General features: G+C 72.4%; 2 protein-coding genes across 2 annotated transcripts; one reads left to right on the forward strand and one right to left on the reverse strand.

Moving 5' to 3' along the window:
- The first annotated feature begins 476 nt into the window (after positions 1–476).
- SPAG7 (sperm associated antigen 7) lies at positions 477–4220 on the forward strand. The gene is made up of 7 exons (XM_064501144.1): positions 477–632; positions 1667–1734; positions 1878–1966; positions 2202–2286; positions 2400–2489; positions 2958–3114; positions 3998–4220. Exons 1-7 carry the CDS (start codon positions 542–544, stop codon positions 4114–4116), a joined length of 699 nt encoding a protein of 232 aa, XP_064357214.1. The 5' UTR covers positions 477–541; the 3' UTR covers positions 4117–4220.
- Positions 4221–4715: 495 nt separating this feature from the next.
- On the reverse strand, positions 4716–13335 carry LOC135324516 (beta-enolase). The gene is made up of 12 exons (XM_064501063.1): positions 13297–13335; positions 11438–11524; positions 11117–11212; positions 10468–10526; positions 10293–10362; positions 10066–10199; positions 9000–9222; positions 8014–8211; positions 7284–7485; positions 6333–6441; positions 5858–5916; positions 4716–4937 (listed from the first exon to the last, which is right to left on the reverse strand). The coding sequence occupies exons 2-12, from the start codon at positions 11520–11522 to the stop codon at positions 4868–4870; spliced, it is 1305 nt and encodes a 434-aa protein (XP_064357133.1). The 5' UTR covers positions 11523–11524; positions 13297–13335; the 3' UTR covers positions 4716–4867.
- Between the last annotated feature and the right edge of the window lie 1596 nt (positions 13336–14931).

The following is a 14931-nucleotide window of genomic DNA, read 5'->3' on the forward strand; positions in this document are numbered from 1 at the left end:
AAGACCTATGCCCTTAAGTCTTGTGCCTTTAAGAGCTGTGCCTTTAAGGCCTGCGCCTTTAATACCTGTGCCCTTAAGCCCTATGGCTTTAAGGCTTGTGCCTTTAAGCCCTGCGCCTTTAAGACCTGCACCTTTAAGACCTATGCCCTTAAGTCTTGTGCCTTTAAGAGCTGTGCCTTTAAGGCCTGCGCCTTTAATACCTGTGCCCTTAAGCCCTATGGCTTTAAGGCTTGTGCCTTTAAGCCCTGCGCCTTTAAGGCCTGCACCTTTAAGGCCTGTGCCCTCAAGCCCTGCGCCTTTAAGACGGTCCCCGCGCCGTTAGGCCCGCTTGAGGGTTTAATCCCCTCCGACAGCTCCTTAAAGGGCGGTGTGGGTGGGTGGGGGGGTCGTATCCCTTTAAGCACGCCCGTTGGGGGTGGTGGTTTCCTTTTTTATCCCTCCGACAGCGGAATAGGGGCGCGGCGCCTTTAAGGCGCGCGGTGACGCGCGCGTGACGCGCGCGGTGGGCGGGGCGCGGCGGCGGCGGCGGCGGCGTCCCAAGATGGCGGAGCTGGACCTGCTGGGCTCCATCCTGAGCGCCATGGAGCGCCCGCCCGGCCTGGCCGACGGCGAGGCGCGGCGGCGCGCGCGGGGTCAGCGCGGGGGCGCCCCGGGGTCACCAACGGCCGCCGCGGGGTCACCAACGGCCGCCGAGGGCGCGCGCGCGGCACCCGGCTCCCTCCTCCCCCCCCCCCCCGCCCGCCCTGGCCACGCCCCCTCGCGGGTTAAGGGGGGGCGGGAGGTTGTCGGCCACGCCCCTCCCCCTGCGCGCTTAGCCACGCCCCCCCGCGGACCCGCCCCGGGGGGACCCTGCTGTGCTGCTTGGGGGGGGGCTTCGCCCACAGGCCCCTCTTAGCCCCGCCCACAGGAGCATGCCCAGCCCTGGCCCCACCCCCTCAGGTCTTGACCCTGCCCCCAGGACCCCCCCAGCTCTGACCCCGCCTCTTCAGGTCCTGACCCCGCCCCCAGGACCCCCCCAGCTCTGGCCCCACCCCTTCAGGTCCTGACCCCGCCCCCAGGACCCCCCCAGCTCTGACCCCACCCCTTCAGGTCCTGACCCCGCCCCCAGGACCCCCCCAGCTCTGGCCCCACCCCTTCAGGTCCTGACCCCGCCCCCAGGACCCCCTCCAGCTCTGACCCCGCCTCTTCAGGTCCTGACCCCGCCCCCAGGACCCCCCCCAGATCTGGCCCCACCCCTTCAGGTCCTAACCCCGCCCCCCAGGACCCCCTCCAGCTCTGACCCCGCCTCTTCAGGTCCTGACCCCGCCCCCAGGACCCCCCCAGATCTGGCCCCGCCTCTTCAGGTCCTAACCCCGCCCCCCAGGACCCCCCCAGCTCTGGCCCCGCCTCTTCAGGTCCTGACCCCGCCCCCAGGACCCCCCCAGCTCTGGCCCCACCCCTTTATGTCCTGGCTCCACCCCCAAGACCCTCTTAATCCCGCCCCCAGGGTCACCCCCAGCCTTGACCCCGCCCCTTTGGGCCCTGACCCCGCCCCCAGGACCCCCCATACCCCCATCCCGGAGGCCCTGGCCCCGCCCCTGCGACCCCCTTAGCCCCACCCCTGAGGTGGGGGCAGGGCGGGGATGGGCCCAGGCGTCCGAGCCCCCCCACAACCCCCCCCCCCCAGAACAAGCCGCTCGGGTGAAGAAGCTGCAGGAGCAGGAGAAGCGACAGAAGGTCGAGTTCAGGAAGCGGGTGAGTGTCGGGCCGGACGCCTGGGCCCCTCCTGCCCGGACGCCTGGGCCCCCTCCCGGCCCGGACACCTGGGCCCCCTCCCGCCCGGACGCCTGGGCCCCTCCCGCCCGGACGCCTGGGCCCTGACGCGGCGCCGCCCGCAGATGGAGCAGGAGGTGTCCGAGTTCATCCAGGCCAGCGGGGAGCCGCGGCGGCGCTTCCAGCCCATGAGCAAGATCGAGAGGAGCATCCTGTGAGGGGGGGCGCCGGGGGGGGCGCCGGGGGGGTCAGGGACCCCGGGGGGGACGTTGGGGGGGCTCAGGGGCCGCTGGGACGGGGGGGGCCCAGGGGGCTGCTCTGCCGGGGGGCAGGAGGGGATCCGCCGGGGCAGTTCCCCCCGAGGGGGGCGGTTGTTGCCCCCCCCCGGGGCAGTTTCCCCCCCCCGGGGGCATTCCCCCCCCCCGGCGGCGGCTGACGCCCTCCCGCAGCCACGACGTGGTGGAGGTGGCCGGGCTGACGTCCTTCTCCTTCGGCGACGACGAGGAGAGCCGCTACGTCATGGTCTTCAAGAAGGTGCGTGGGCGGGGCTGGGGGGGGCCCAGGTGTCCCGGGGGGGGACCCAGGCGTCCGGGGGGGGGCCCAGGCGTCCGGGAGGGGCCCAGGCGTCCGGGTGCCTCCCCGCGCAGGAGTTCGCCCCCTCGGACGAGGAGCTGGAGGCCTATCGCCGCGGCGAGGAGTGGGACCCGCAGCGGGCCGAGGAGAAGCGGCGCCTCCGGGTGAGGGGGCGGGGCCTGCGCCCAGGGGGCGGGGCTTGGGAGCGAGGGGGCGGGGCCTATGGCTCAAGGGGGAGGGGTCTGGGGTGATGGGGTGGGGCTTGTCTTGGGGGGGCGGAGCCTGCAATGGCAGCTGGGGCCCATTGTAGGGTGCTGCTGGGGGTGTGGGTGGGGCTTGTGGAGGGGGCGGGGCTTATGGGAAAGGGCGTGGCTGCAGGGGAGGAGCTGGGGGTGGGGCTTGCTGGGGGAGGTGGAGCTATGGGGCAGGGAGAGCCTATCAGAAGGGGCATTACCATAGAAGGTAAGGGGGTGGGGCTTCCTGAGGGGGTGGAGCCAGCAGAGTGGGTGGGGCTTGAGACGACAGCTGTTCCTGAACAGGAGCCAGCAGGAGGGTGGGGCTTGCTGAGGGCGTGGCTCCAGGGGGGCGTGGCCTCCCCGGGGTGGGCGTGGCGGTGACGGCCCCGCCCCCAGGAGCTGGCGGCGCAGCAGGAGGAGGCGGAGCTCCGCCGCGGCCCCGCCCCCGTGAGCCCCCTCAGCGACTACAAGGACAAGTACCGGCACCTCATCGGCACCGCCGCCGCCAAGGCCGCCGCCCGCACCATGGAGGCCAACAAGGCCTACGGCTGCGGTGAGCCCCCACGCCGGGGCCCCCCCGGGACGCCGGGACCCCCCCGGGGCGCCTGGGACCCTTCCGGGGCGCCTGGGACTCCCCCGGGACGCCGGGACCCCCCCGGGGCACCTGGGACCCTTTCGGGGCGCCTGGGACCCCCCCGGGACGCCGGGACCCCCCCAGGGCTTCTGGGACTCCTATGGGGCCCCTGGGACCCCCCCGGACGCCAGGGCCCCCCCGGGGATGTCTGGGACCCTTCCGGGGCGCCTGGGACTCCCCCCGGACGCCAGGGCCCCCTGGATGCCAGGGCCCCCCCGGGAATGCCTGGGACCCCTATGGGGCCCCTGGGACCCCCCCCGGACGCCAGGGCCCCCCCGGATGCCTGGGCCCCCCCGGGGACGCCTGGGTCCTCTATGGGGCTCCCAGGACCCCCCCAGGGTACCTGGACGTCTCAGACACCCCCCCGGACACATGGGACCCCCCCCCCGGGGCGCCTGGGTCCTCTATGGGACCCCCAGACACTGGGGCCCCCCCACTCCGGACACCTGAGTCCCCCCCAGGGCGCCTGGGTCCCCTATGGGGTGCCCGGACGCCTGGGCCCCTCCTGGGGTTCCCAGAACCCTCCCAGAGCCCCCGGACACCTGGGACCCGCCCCAGGACGCCTGGGCCCCCCCGGGGCGCCTGGATACCTGGGACCCCCATGGGGGGGGGGGATGCCAGAGTCCCTGGGGGGGGGACAGGGGGTGCCTGGGTCCCTGGCTGGGTCCTCGTGGGGGGCAGAGAGAGACCAGACGCCTGGGCCCCCTGGGGGGGGTGGGGGGGTGTCTGGACGCCTGGGTGCCCTGGGGAGGGGGGTGCCCGGACGCCTGGGCCCCCTGTCACCCCCGCGTCCCCCCCCCAGTGCCGGTGGCCAACAAGCGGGACACGCGCTCCATCGAGGAGGCCATGAACGAGATCCGGGCCAAGAAGCGGCTGCGGCAGGCGGAGGACGAGGGCGGCGCCGGCGGAGCCTCGGCCTAGGGGGGCCCAGGAGTCCGGGGGCGAGGGGGGGGGCGGGGGGGGGGCCAGGGGCGGCGCGGGGCCGCGGGGCTTCCGCTTGCGCCCATAAACCGTCTCTGCTTGAACCCAACCGCCTGTGTCTGCTGGGGGGCCCCAGGAGTCCTGGCGCCGTTTGGGGGGGCCCAGGAGTCCTGGTGGCATTGTGGGGGGGCCCAGGAGTCTTGGTGACATCATTGGGGGGGGCCCAGGAGTTCTGGTGACATTGGGAGGGGCCCAGGAGTCCTGGTGACACCATGGGTGACCCAGGAGTTCTGGTGACATCAGGAGGGGCCCAGGAGTCCTGGTGGCATCGTGGGGGGGCCCAGGAGTCCTGGTGACACCAGGGGGGGCCCAGGAGTCCTGGTGGCATTGTGGGGGGGCCCAGGACTCTTGGTGACATCATTGGGGGGGGCCCAGGAGTTCTGGTGACATCAGGAGGGGCCCAAGAGTCCTGGTGACATCATGGGGGGCCCAGGAGTCCTGGTGACACCAGGGGGGGCCCAGGACTCTTGGTGACATCGTGGGGGGGCCCAGGAGTCCTGCCCGCGTCCCCCCCCCCCCCCAGTAACGAGGCGGCTCCGTCGGCTCCGGGTCATTTATTGAGCAGGTTTGGCGACACCGGGGGGGCGTCGCGGCCGTCCCAGGGGGGGACGCGGTGGCCCTGGTGGCCCCGGGGGGACGCGGTGGCCCCGGGGAGGGGGGGGGACACACGGTGGCCCCGGCCGCCCCCGTCCTACTTGGCCCGGGGGTTCCTGAACTTGCGCCCGGCGAAGGTGGCCTTGTCACCCAGCGCCTCCTCGATCCTGGGGGACGGCGGTGAGCGGGGGGACACGGGGGGGGACACGGGGGGACACGGGGGGGTGGCTTGGCGGGGACGCAGGGGTGGGGACGGTCCCCTGGGGGACACGGGGACAGGGATGGACCTGGGGGACAGCGATGGTCCTGGAGGGGACGTGGGGACAAGGAGGGACCTGGGAGGATGAGGATGGTCCCGGGGGGGACACGGGGACAAGGATGGACCTGGGGGACATGCAAGGACACGGATGGGCCTGGTAGGGTGACGTGGGGACAGGGATGGGCTTGGGAGGACGAGGATGGTCCCAGAGGGGACATGGGGACAGGGAGGGACCTGGTGGGGTGACATGGGGACAAGGATGGGGCTGGGAGGACAAGGATGGTCTTGGGGGACAAGGACAGTCCCAGAGGGGGGGCATGGGGACAGGGATGGACCTGGGGGACATGGGGACAGGGATGGTCCCGGTGGGGTGATGTGGGGACAGGGACGGACCTGGGGGGACGAGGATGGTCCTGGGGGACAAGGACAGTCCCGGGGGGGACATGGGGACGAGGACGGTCCTGGAGGGGACATGGGGACAGGGACGGACCTGAGGGGACAAGGATGGACTTGGGGGGGACGTGGGGACAGGGATGGTCCTGGGGGACAGGGAGGGTCCCAGTGGGGCCATGGGGACAGGGATGGACCTGGGGGGGTGACATGGGGACAAGGATGGGCCTGGGGGACACGGGGACAGGGATGGACCCGGGCGTCCTGGTGGCATCGGGGGGAGCCGGGGTGGGACACGGGGACAAGGACGGTCTGGGGGGGCCGGTCCTGCGGGGTGGGGGTGGGTCTGGGGGGCACAGGGTGGCCATGGGGACATGTGGGGACACGAGGGGACACGCGGGGACATGAGGGGACATGAGGGGACACGAGGGGACCAACCTCATGAGCTGGTTGTACTTGGCCAGGCGCTCGGAGCGGCACGGGGCGCCCGTCTTGATCTGGGGGGACACGGGGGGGTCAGGGACAGGGGGACACGGGGACATGGGGACATGGGGGGGTCAGGGACACGGGGACACGGGGGGGTCAGGGACACGGGGACATGGGGACATGGGGACATGGGGGGGTCAGGGACGTGGGGACATGGGGGGGTCAGGGACATGGGGACATGGGGACACGGGACATGGGGACACGGGGACATGGGGGGTCATGGACACGGGGACACAGAGATATGGGGACATGGGGGCACGGGACATGGGGGGGGTCAGGGACGTGGGGACACGGGGACACGGGGACATGGGGACATTGGGGGGTCAGGGACATGGGGACACAGGGGGGTCACGGACATCAGGACATGGGGACACAGGGATATGGGGAGGACCCGGGGGGGGATGCGGGGGGGCCCCGGCGCCCTGACCTGCCCGGTGCAGAGCCCCACGACGAGGTCGGCGATGAAGGTGTCCTCGGTCTCGCCCGAGCGGTGACTCACCATGACGCCCCAGCCGTGGCTCTGCGCCAGCTTGCACCTGCCACGCACGACGGTCGCACGAGGGCTCGCACGACGGCCGTGCACGGCTTGCACGAGGGCTCGCGTGGGGCTTGCACGAGGGTCGCACGAGGGCTCGCACAGGGCACGTGCATGGCTTGCACGAGGACTTGCACGAGGGCTCGCACGAGGGCCACGCACGGGGCACGTGCATGGCTTGCACGAGGGGTGCCCGAGGGGTTGCACGAGGGCTGTGCAGGGGGCTTGCGTGGGGGCTCGCACGGGGGGGTCACATGGGGGCTCGCACAAGGGGCCGTGCACAAGGGGCTTGCACGAGGGCCGTGCACGAGGGCCTTGCACGAGGGGTCTCACGGGGGGGGCTGTGCCCAGGGGCCCACGCACGGGGGGCCCTGCGCAAGAGAGCTCGCACGGGGGATCCTTGCACGGGGGATCCTTGCACGGGGGGGCCTTGCATGGGGGATCTCGCATGGGGGATCTTGCACGAGGGCCTGGCACGGGGGATCTCGCATGGGGGATCTTGCACGGGGGCTCTTGCACGAGGGCCTTGCACAAGGGCTCTTGCATGGGGGATCTTGCATGGGGGATCTTGCATGGGGGATCTTGCACGAGGGCCTTGCACAAGGGCTCTTGCATGGGGGATCTTGCATGGGGGATCTTGCATGGGGGATCTTGCACAAGGGCCTGGCACAAGGGCTCTTGCACGAGGGCCTTGCACAAGGGCCTGGCACAAGGGCTCTTGCATGGGGGATCTTGCACGGGGGGCTGCACACGCAGGGCCTCGCACAAGGGCTCTTGCACAAGGGCCTGGCACAGGGGCTCTTGCACGAGGGCCTGGCACGGGGGCGGCGGGGGGGCACTCACGCCTGGATGGACTCGGTGACGGAGCCGATCTGGTTGACCTTGAGCAGGAGGCAGTTGCAGGCGCGGAGCTCGGCCGCGCGCTGGATGCGCCGCGGGTTGGTCACCGTCAGGTCGTCGCCCACCACCTGGACGCCCACCTGGGCCACGAAGCGCGTCCAGGCCTCCCAGTCGTCCTGGTCGAAGGGGTCCTCGATGGAGACCACTGCAGCGCCCGGCCGCCGTCAGAGCCGGCCCCCCCCCCCCGCCCGGCCCCGTATCGGACCCCCGAGAATCCACCGCCCCCTTCACACCCTGGTCCCCCCGGTCCTCCCAGTGTGTCCTGCTCTTCCCAGTGCCCCCAGCCCCCCGTTAGAGCCCATTTCCCCTTCCCCACCCCCTGCACAACCCTATACGAGACACCTGAGAATCCACCGCTTTCCTTTCTATCCCAGTCTCCCCAGTCCGCCCCAGTTCCCCTCAGTCCCCCCAGTGCCTCCAGCCCCCTCCCAGCCCTGGAGTAGAGGCCACCCCGCCCCACACCCCCCCTGCACAACCCTATACGAGACACTAGAGAATCCACCACTTTCCTTTCTATCCCAGTGCCCCCAGTCTCCCCAGTTCCCCCAGCCCCCCCCCAGCCCTCCCAGTCCCCCCAGTGCCCCCCAGCCCCCTCCCAGCCCCGGGGGAGAGACCACCCCCCCCCCGCACAACCCCATACGAGACCCCGGAGACCCCCCGGCCCCCCGCGCACCGGGGTAGTCCTTGATGAAGCCCTGGTAGAGCTGCCCCAGCTGCTCCCCCGAGATGAGGCGCCCGGCATCCGGCGGCGACTTGAAGTCGAGGTCGTAGCGGCCGCCGCGGCAGAACTCGGAGGCGGCCACGTCCATGCCGATGACCACGCGGTCGGCGTACCCGGCCTGCGCGATGGCCGCCTTCAGCAGCTCCAGCGCTGCGGGAGGGCGTCAGCCACCGCCCGACGCACCCCCGGCCGGGGGGGCCAGGGGGACGGAGAACCCCCCCGGCCGGGGGCCCTGGTGTCCGGGTGACAACCCCACCTCGGGGACCCAGGCGTCCGGGTGACACCCCCGCCCCAGGGACCCAGGCGTCCGGGATCCCCCCACCTTGGGGACCCAGGCGTCCGGGTGACGCCCTGCTCTGGGGACCCAGGCGTCCGGGATCCCCCCAGCCAGGGGCCCAGGCGTCCGGGTGACACCCTGCTCCGGGGACCCAGGCGTCCGGGATCCCCCTGGCCAGGGGCCCAGGCGTCCGGGTGACACCCCGCCCCAGGGACCCAGGTGTCCAGGTGACCCCCCACTCTGGGGACCCAGGTGTCCGGGATCATCCCCCCCCCCCCCAGCATTCCCCAGGGACCCAGGTGTCCGGGTGATGCCCTGCTCCAAGGACCCAGGCGTCCGGGTCCCCGTTTCCCCCCCCCCCGCGAGGGCCCAGGCATCCGGGTCCCCGTCCCCCCCCCCCACCCCCGCCCACGAGGGCCCAGGCGTCCGGGGCCCCCTGCCCTTTGCCGCCCCCCCGGGCGCCCTCGTAGCCTTTCTCCGGTTACGGCCGCGGCGGCTAATTATGGCCGCAACATTTAACGAGGGGGCTGGAAACCCAACCCGGGGCGGGGGGGGGCGGGGGCTATAAGTAGCTCCACGGTCCCCCGACCCGGCGAGGACCCAGGCGTCCGGGGCCGGGGGGGTGGGGAGCCGGCGGGGCCCAGGCGTCCGGGGCCGGTACCTTCGTTGTTCTCCAGGATGTTGGGGGCGAAGCCGCCCTCGTCGCCCACGTTGGTGGCGTCTTTGCCGTACTTGGCCTTGATGACGCCCTTGAGGCTGTGGTAGACCTCGGCGCCGATGCGCATGGCCTCCCGGAAGGACCCCGCGCCCACCGGCAGGATCATGAACTCCTGCATGGCCAGCTTGTTCCCCGCGTGCGACCCGCCGTTGATCACGTTGAAGGCCTGCGCCGAGGGGCCCAGGTGTCCGGGAGGCGCTCCTCCTCCAAGACCCTCCCTCCACCACCCGAAAGACCCAACCGGGTCCTCCGAAACCCAGCAGGTCCCCCAAGACCCAACTGGGTCCTCCAAGACCCAACCGAGTCTCCCAAGACCCAACCGAGTCTCCCAAGACCCAGCTGGGTCCTCCAAAAGCCAACGATCCCCTCCAAGACCCAACAGATCCTTCAAGACCCAATGATGCCTCCAAGACCTCAGCAGAGTCCCCCAAGACCCAATAAATCCCCCAAGACCCAACCAGGTCCTTCAAAACCCAACCGAGACCCCCCAAAACCCAACCAAGTCCCCCAAGACCCAACTGGGTCCTCTGAAACCCCACTGGGTCCTCTGAAACCCAACCGAGTCCCCCAAGACCCAACTGGATCCTCCAAGACCCAACTGGGTCCTCTGAAACCCAACGATCCCCCAAGACCCAACTGGGTCCTTCAAAACCCATCCGAGCCCCCCAAGACCCAACTGGATCCTTCAAAACCCAACAACCCCCCAAGACCCAATTGGGTCCTTGAAAACCCAACTGGGTCCTCTGAAACTCAACGACCCCCCAAGACCCAACGGGGACCCCAAGACCCACTTGGGTCCCTGCAAGACCCAACGGGGACCCCAAGACCCACCTGGGTCTCTCCAAGACCCAAGGGGACCCCAAGACCCATCAACAACCCCAAGACCCAACCGGGTCCTCCAAAACCCAACGACCCCCCCAAGACCTCAATGGAGACCCCAAGACCTGACACCCCCCCAGGAGCCCTCCCTGCCCCCCGCCGCGGCAGGACCCAGGCGTCCAGGCCTCACCGGCACGGGCAGGATGAGGTCGGTGTTGCCGGCCAGGTCGGCAATGTGCCGGTAGAGCGGGACGCCCTTCTCAGCCGCCCCGGCCTTGCAGACGGCCAGCGACACCCCCAAGATGGCGTTGGCCCCGAACTTGGCTGCCGAAGGAGGGGAGGGGGTGAGCGGGGCGGGGGGCCCAGGCGTCCGGGCTGGGGTGGGGGGGGGACGGACGGGGGGGGACGCAGGCTCACATTTGTTCTCGGTGCCATCCATGTCGATCATGAGCTTGTCGATCTTCTCCTGCTCCACCACGCTGATTTTCTGGGGTGGGGGGGGATGTGAGTTGGGGGCTGGGGGCTGGGGGGGTCTGAGCCCCCCACCCTGACCCCCACCCCACCCCCCTGCCCCACGCGGGGCCGCGCTGACCTTCTCCACCAAGGCGGGTCCGAGGGTCTTGTTGATGTGCTCCACCGCCTTCAGCACACCTGGGGGCACGGCGGGGGTCAGGGGGGGCGACCCCCCCCGCTCCAGGGGCACCGTCACCCACCCATGGGGGGGGAATGGAGGGGGAGACAGGGGTGGGGGGCAGAGCGGGGTGGACGGGGATTCGGGGGTCTTGGGGGGGCGCTGGGTCTTGGGGGACCCAGTTGGGTCTTGGGGGACTCGGTTGGGTCTTGGGGGGTGTCACCGGGTCTTGGGGGACCCAGTTGGGTCTTGGAGAACCCAGTTGGGTCTTGGGGGGGATCGTTGGGTCTTGGGGGACCCAGTTGGGTCTTGGGGGGACTCAATAGAGTCTTGGGGGGGTCGTTGAGTTTTGGGGGCACCCGGTTGGGTCTTGAGGGACCCGGTTGGGTCTTGGGGGGGTCATTGGGTCCTGGGGGACTCAGTTGGGTCTTGAGGGACCTGGTTGGGTCTTGGGGGACCCGGCTGGGTCCTGGGGGGGGTCATTGGGTCTTGAGGGACCTGGTTGGGCCCTGGGGGGATCGTTGGGTCCTGGGGACCCTGGTTGGGTCCTGGGGGCCCCAGTTGGGTCCTGGGGGGCTGCTGGGTCTGGGGGCCCCCCCGGGGGTCTCACCTTTGCCCAGGTAGCGGCTCTTGTCGCCATCGCGGAGCTCCAGAGCTTCATGGATCCCCGTGGAGGCGCCGCTGGGGACGGCGGCGCGGAAGCGACCTGGGGGACCGGGGTGAGCTGGGGGGGGGGCCGCGACCCCCCCATGGCCCCCCCTGCCCCTCCGCATCCCCCCAGGACCCACCGCAGCCCCACACGTCCCCCAGGACCTCCCACGTCCACCTGCGTCCCACCATCTACCCGCGTCCCACCACCCCCGTGTCCCCCCGTGCCCCCCCCGTGTCCCCCCCCGTGTCCCCCCCGTGTCCCCCCCGTCCCCGTGCCCACCCTTGGCCGTGTGCAGGTCGACCTCCACCGTGGGGTTCCCCCGGGAGTCGAGGATCTCCCGCGCGTGGATCTTCTGGATGGACATGGCTGCCGGCGGGGGGCGGGCGTCAGTGCCGGGGGGGCCCAGGCGTCCGGGCGCTGCCCCCCGCCACGCCGCCCCCCACCACACCAGGGGGCCCAGGCGTCCGGGCGCTGCCCCCCGCCACGCCGCCCCCCACCACACCAGGGGGCCCAGGCGTCCGGGCGCCAGCCTTCCCTGCGCATCCCACCCCGCCGGGGGGCCCAGGCGTCCGGGCGGCCCCGCTCTTCCCTGTAGAACCCGCTGCCTCCAGGGGGCCCAGGCGTCCGGGGGGGGCCCAGGCGTCCGGGCGGCCCTGCTCTACCCTATAGACCACACAACCCCCGGGGGGGCCCGGGCGTCCGGGCGGCCCCGCTCTTCCCTATAGACCCCGCTGCCCCCAGGGGACCCAGGCGTCCGGGAGGGGCCCAGGCGTCCGGGCGCTGCTGCTCACTGGCGCTGGTCGGGCTCCAGGTGACCCGGGGGGGCCCCGAGGGCCCTTTTATGCCCATCCCCCGCCTCCCCTCTCCCCCCACCCAGGGACCGTCTGCAAATGTGGGGCCCAGGCGTCCGGGCGCCCCCCCTCCCCCCCCCCCCGCACCCTGCAGGGGCCCAGGCGTCCGGGCGCGGGCGGCCCCGGTGGCACTTTGCGACGGCCCCTGACACACCCCTCCCCCCCCCCCGGGGCCTATTTTTAGCCCCCCCAAAAGGTCGGAGCTCGAGGAAAGGACACGGTAACACGAGACGCCCGGACGCCTGGGCCCCTCTGGGGATGGGGGCACCTGGACGCCTGGGTCCCCCCCGGACGCCTGGGCCCCTCTGGGCTGGGGGTGCCCGGACGCCTGGGCCCCCCAGATGCCTGGGCCCCTCCAGGGCTGGGGGCAGCCGGACGCCTGGGCCCCCCGGACGCCTGGGCCCCTCCAGGGATGGGGGCAGCCGGACGCCTGGGCCCCCCGGACGCCTGGACCCCTCTGGGGATGGGGGCGCCCGGATGCCTGGGCCCCCCGGACGCCTGGACCCCTCCGGGGATGGGGGCACCCGGACGCCTGGGTCCCCCCGGACGCCTGGGCCCCTTGGGACTGGGCCTCCCGGACGCCTGGGTCCCCACCGCATGGGGGCGCCCAGACACCTGGGCCCTCGGTGGGGGGGGGGAGGGGAGCACCCGGACACCTGGGCCCCCCCGGCCACACGGGGGCGCCCGGACGCCTGGGCCCCGGGCGTGGGGGGAGGGGGAGGCACCCGGACGCCTGGGTCCCTCCGGGGTGGGGGGGGCGACGTCTGGCGGCTGCGCCGGGAACGGCACCGGCCCTATGGGATCCATAGGGGCCTGGGGGGGGGGGAAGGGGCCCTATAGGATCCATAGGGGCCTGGGGGGGGGAAGGGGCCCTATGGAGCCCATAGGGGAGGAGGGGGAGGGGTCCTACGGGATCCATAGGGGCCATGGGGGGGAAGGGGCCCTATAGGGGACCCGGGAGGGGGGAGCTGGGCCCTATGGGGCCTATAGGGGACGCTGGGGGGGGGGTCGGGCCCTATGGAGTCCATAGGGGAGGCGGGGGAGGGGCGGCGGCGCTGCCGGCTGCGAGAAAAACCCACTTCCCGGGGAAGTTCCCGCGGCGGCGGCGCGGGGGAGGGGCGGCCCGGACGCCTGGGCCCCTGGGCGGGGGGGGGGGGGGCAGGGTCCCCGGACGCCTGGGCCCCATGGGGGGGGGGGTCCCGGATGCCTGGGCCCCTGCCGGGGGGGGGGGGTCAGGGCCCCCCCGGACGCCTGGGCCCCTTGGCCGGGCCGAGCCCGTTCCCTGACCTCCCCCAATTTCCCACGATGCCCCGGGGTTGGCGTGAGCGGGGGGCGGGGGGGGGCTGCGGTGGCGACACTGTCAGAGGAAGTTCACAGCCCCGGGGGGGGGGGCAGGCAGACGCCTGGGCCCCTCCCGGACGCCTGGGCCCTCGGACGCCTGGGCCCCCGCAACATCTGGGTCCATCCCGGACGCCTGGGCCCTCCTGGACGCCTGGGCCCCTCGGACGCCTGGGCCCCCCGGCCGCCCCCCCCGCCGGGCGCTCGGGCCCCCTCCCCCGCCCGGGGCAGGAAGTGAAACCGCCGCCCCTCCCCCCTCCCCCCCTTCCCCCCCCCCCGGAAAGTCCCGCCCGGGGCTGAGTCAAGGCGCGGAGCCGGCGCTGCCTGCGCGATCGCACACGCGTGTGCGCGGGGGCGGGGGGGCCGCGGGGGGGGGGAGGGAGCGCGTCCGGGCCCTGGCGCCCTGCACGGGGGGGGGGAGCTGCACGGGGGTGCATTGCCCCGGGAATTGCATTGCCCCCGGGGTTGCATTGCCCCGGGAATTGCATTGCACGAGGAGTTGCATTGCCCCGGGGTTGCATTGCCTTGGGAATTGCATTGCACGGGGGGTTGCATTGCACGGGGGCACACATTGCACCAGGGTTGCATTGCCCCGGGAATTGCATTGCCCTGGGAATTGCATTGCAAGGGGAGCTGCATTGCACCGGGAGTGCATTGCACGGGAGCACACCTTGCACGGGGGATGCGTTGCACTGGGAATTGCATTCCACCGGGAATGGCATTGCCCCGGGAATTGCATTGACCAGGAGTTGCATTGCCCTGGGAATTGCATTGCACGGGGGATGCGTTGCACGAGGGTCACGTTGCACGAGGTTGCGTTGCACGGGGGCACACCTTGCACGGGGGATGCGTTGCACGAGGGTCACGTTGCACAAGGGTCGCGTTGCACGGGGGCACACCTTGCACGGGGGATGCGTTGCACGAGGGTCGCGTTGCACGGGGGGTGCGTTGCACGGGGGCACACCTTGCATGGGGGATGCGTTGCATGAGGGATGCGTTGCCCGGGGGATGCGTTGCACGGGGGCACACCTTGCACGGGGGATGCGTTGCACGAGGGTCGCGTTGCACGGGGGATGCGTTGCACGGGGGCACACCTTGCATGGGGGGGGTTGCATGGGGGATGCGTTGCACGAGGGTCGCGTTGCACGGGGGCACAGATTGCACGGGGGGGGGGTTGCATTGCCCCGGGAATTGCATTGCACGGGGGGGTCCATTGCCCCAGGGCGCACACTGCATGGGGGGGCATTGCACGGGGGGGCATTGCACGGGGGGGGGGGCACGGCCTGCACGTGGCTCCCTGCCTGCACGAGGCCCCTTGGGGGGGGGGGACGTGTGAAGGGCCCCGGGGTGCAGGGAGCAGCCAGGGCGCCGCGGGGGGGGCGGGGGGCCGGGGGGCCGCGGGCTGGCGGTGCGGCGGCGGCAGGAAGCGCCGGGTGCGAGGAGCAGGGAGGGGCCGGGCGCGGGGGGGGGCGCGGGGGGGCGCGGGGGGTCCCTGCACGGTGCCCGGGGGGGTGCGATGCCCGGGGGGGGGGGCAGGCAGGGGGGGTGCATGTGACACACGGGGGGCCATGTGCACCTGTACGA

Source organism: Dromaius novaehollandiae, chromosome 32 (genome assembly GCF_036370855.1).
Source record: "Dromaius novaehollandiae isolate bDroNov1 chromosome 32, bDroNov1.hap1, whole genome shotgun sequence".
NCBI classification, from domain to species: Eukaryota; Metazoa; Chordata; class Aves; order Casuariiformes; family Dromaiidae; genus Dromaius; species Dromaius novaehollandiae.

Coding starts and splice junctions, on each gene's coding strand:
- SPAG7 (XM_064501144.1), top strand. CDS start 542: ATGGCGGAGCTGGACCTGCTGGGCTCCATCCTGAGCGCCATGGAGCGC. Junction 1,735..1,877: donor AGGTCGAGTTCAGGAAGCGG/GTGAGTGTCGGG, acceptor CGCCGCCCGCAG/ATGGAGCAGGAGGTGTCCGA. Junction 3,115..3,997: donor CAACAAGGCCTACGGCTGCG/GTGAGCCCCCAC, acceptor TCCCCCCCCCAG/TGCCGGTGGCCAACAAGCGG.
- LOC135324516 (XM_064501063.1), bottom strand. CDS start 11,522: ATGTCCATCCAGAAGATCCACGCGCGGGAGATCCTCGACTCCCGGGGG. Junction 10,200..10,292: donor GGATGGCACCGAGAACAAAT/GTGAGCCTGCGT, acceptor CTCCTTCGGCAG/CCAAGTTCGGGGCCAACGCC. Junction 8,212..8,999: donor CATCCTGGAGAACAACGAAG/GTACCGGCCCCG, acceptor GCCCTCCCGCAG/CGCTGGAGCTGCTGAAGGCG.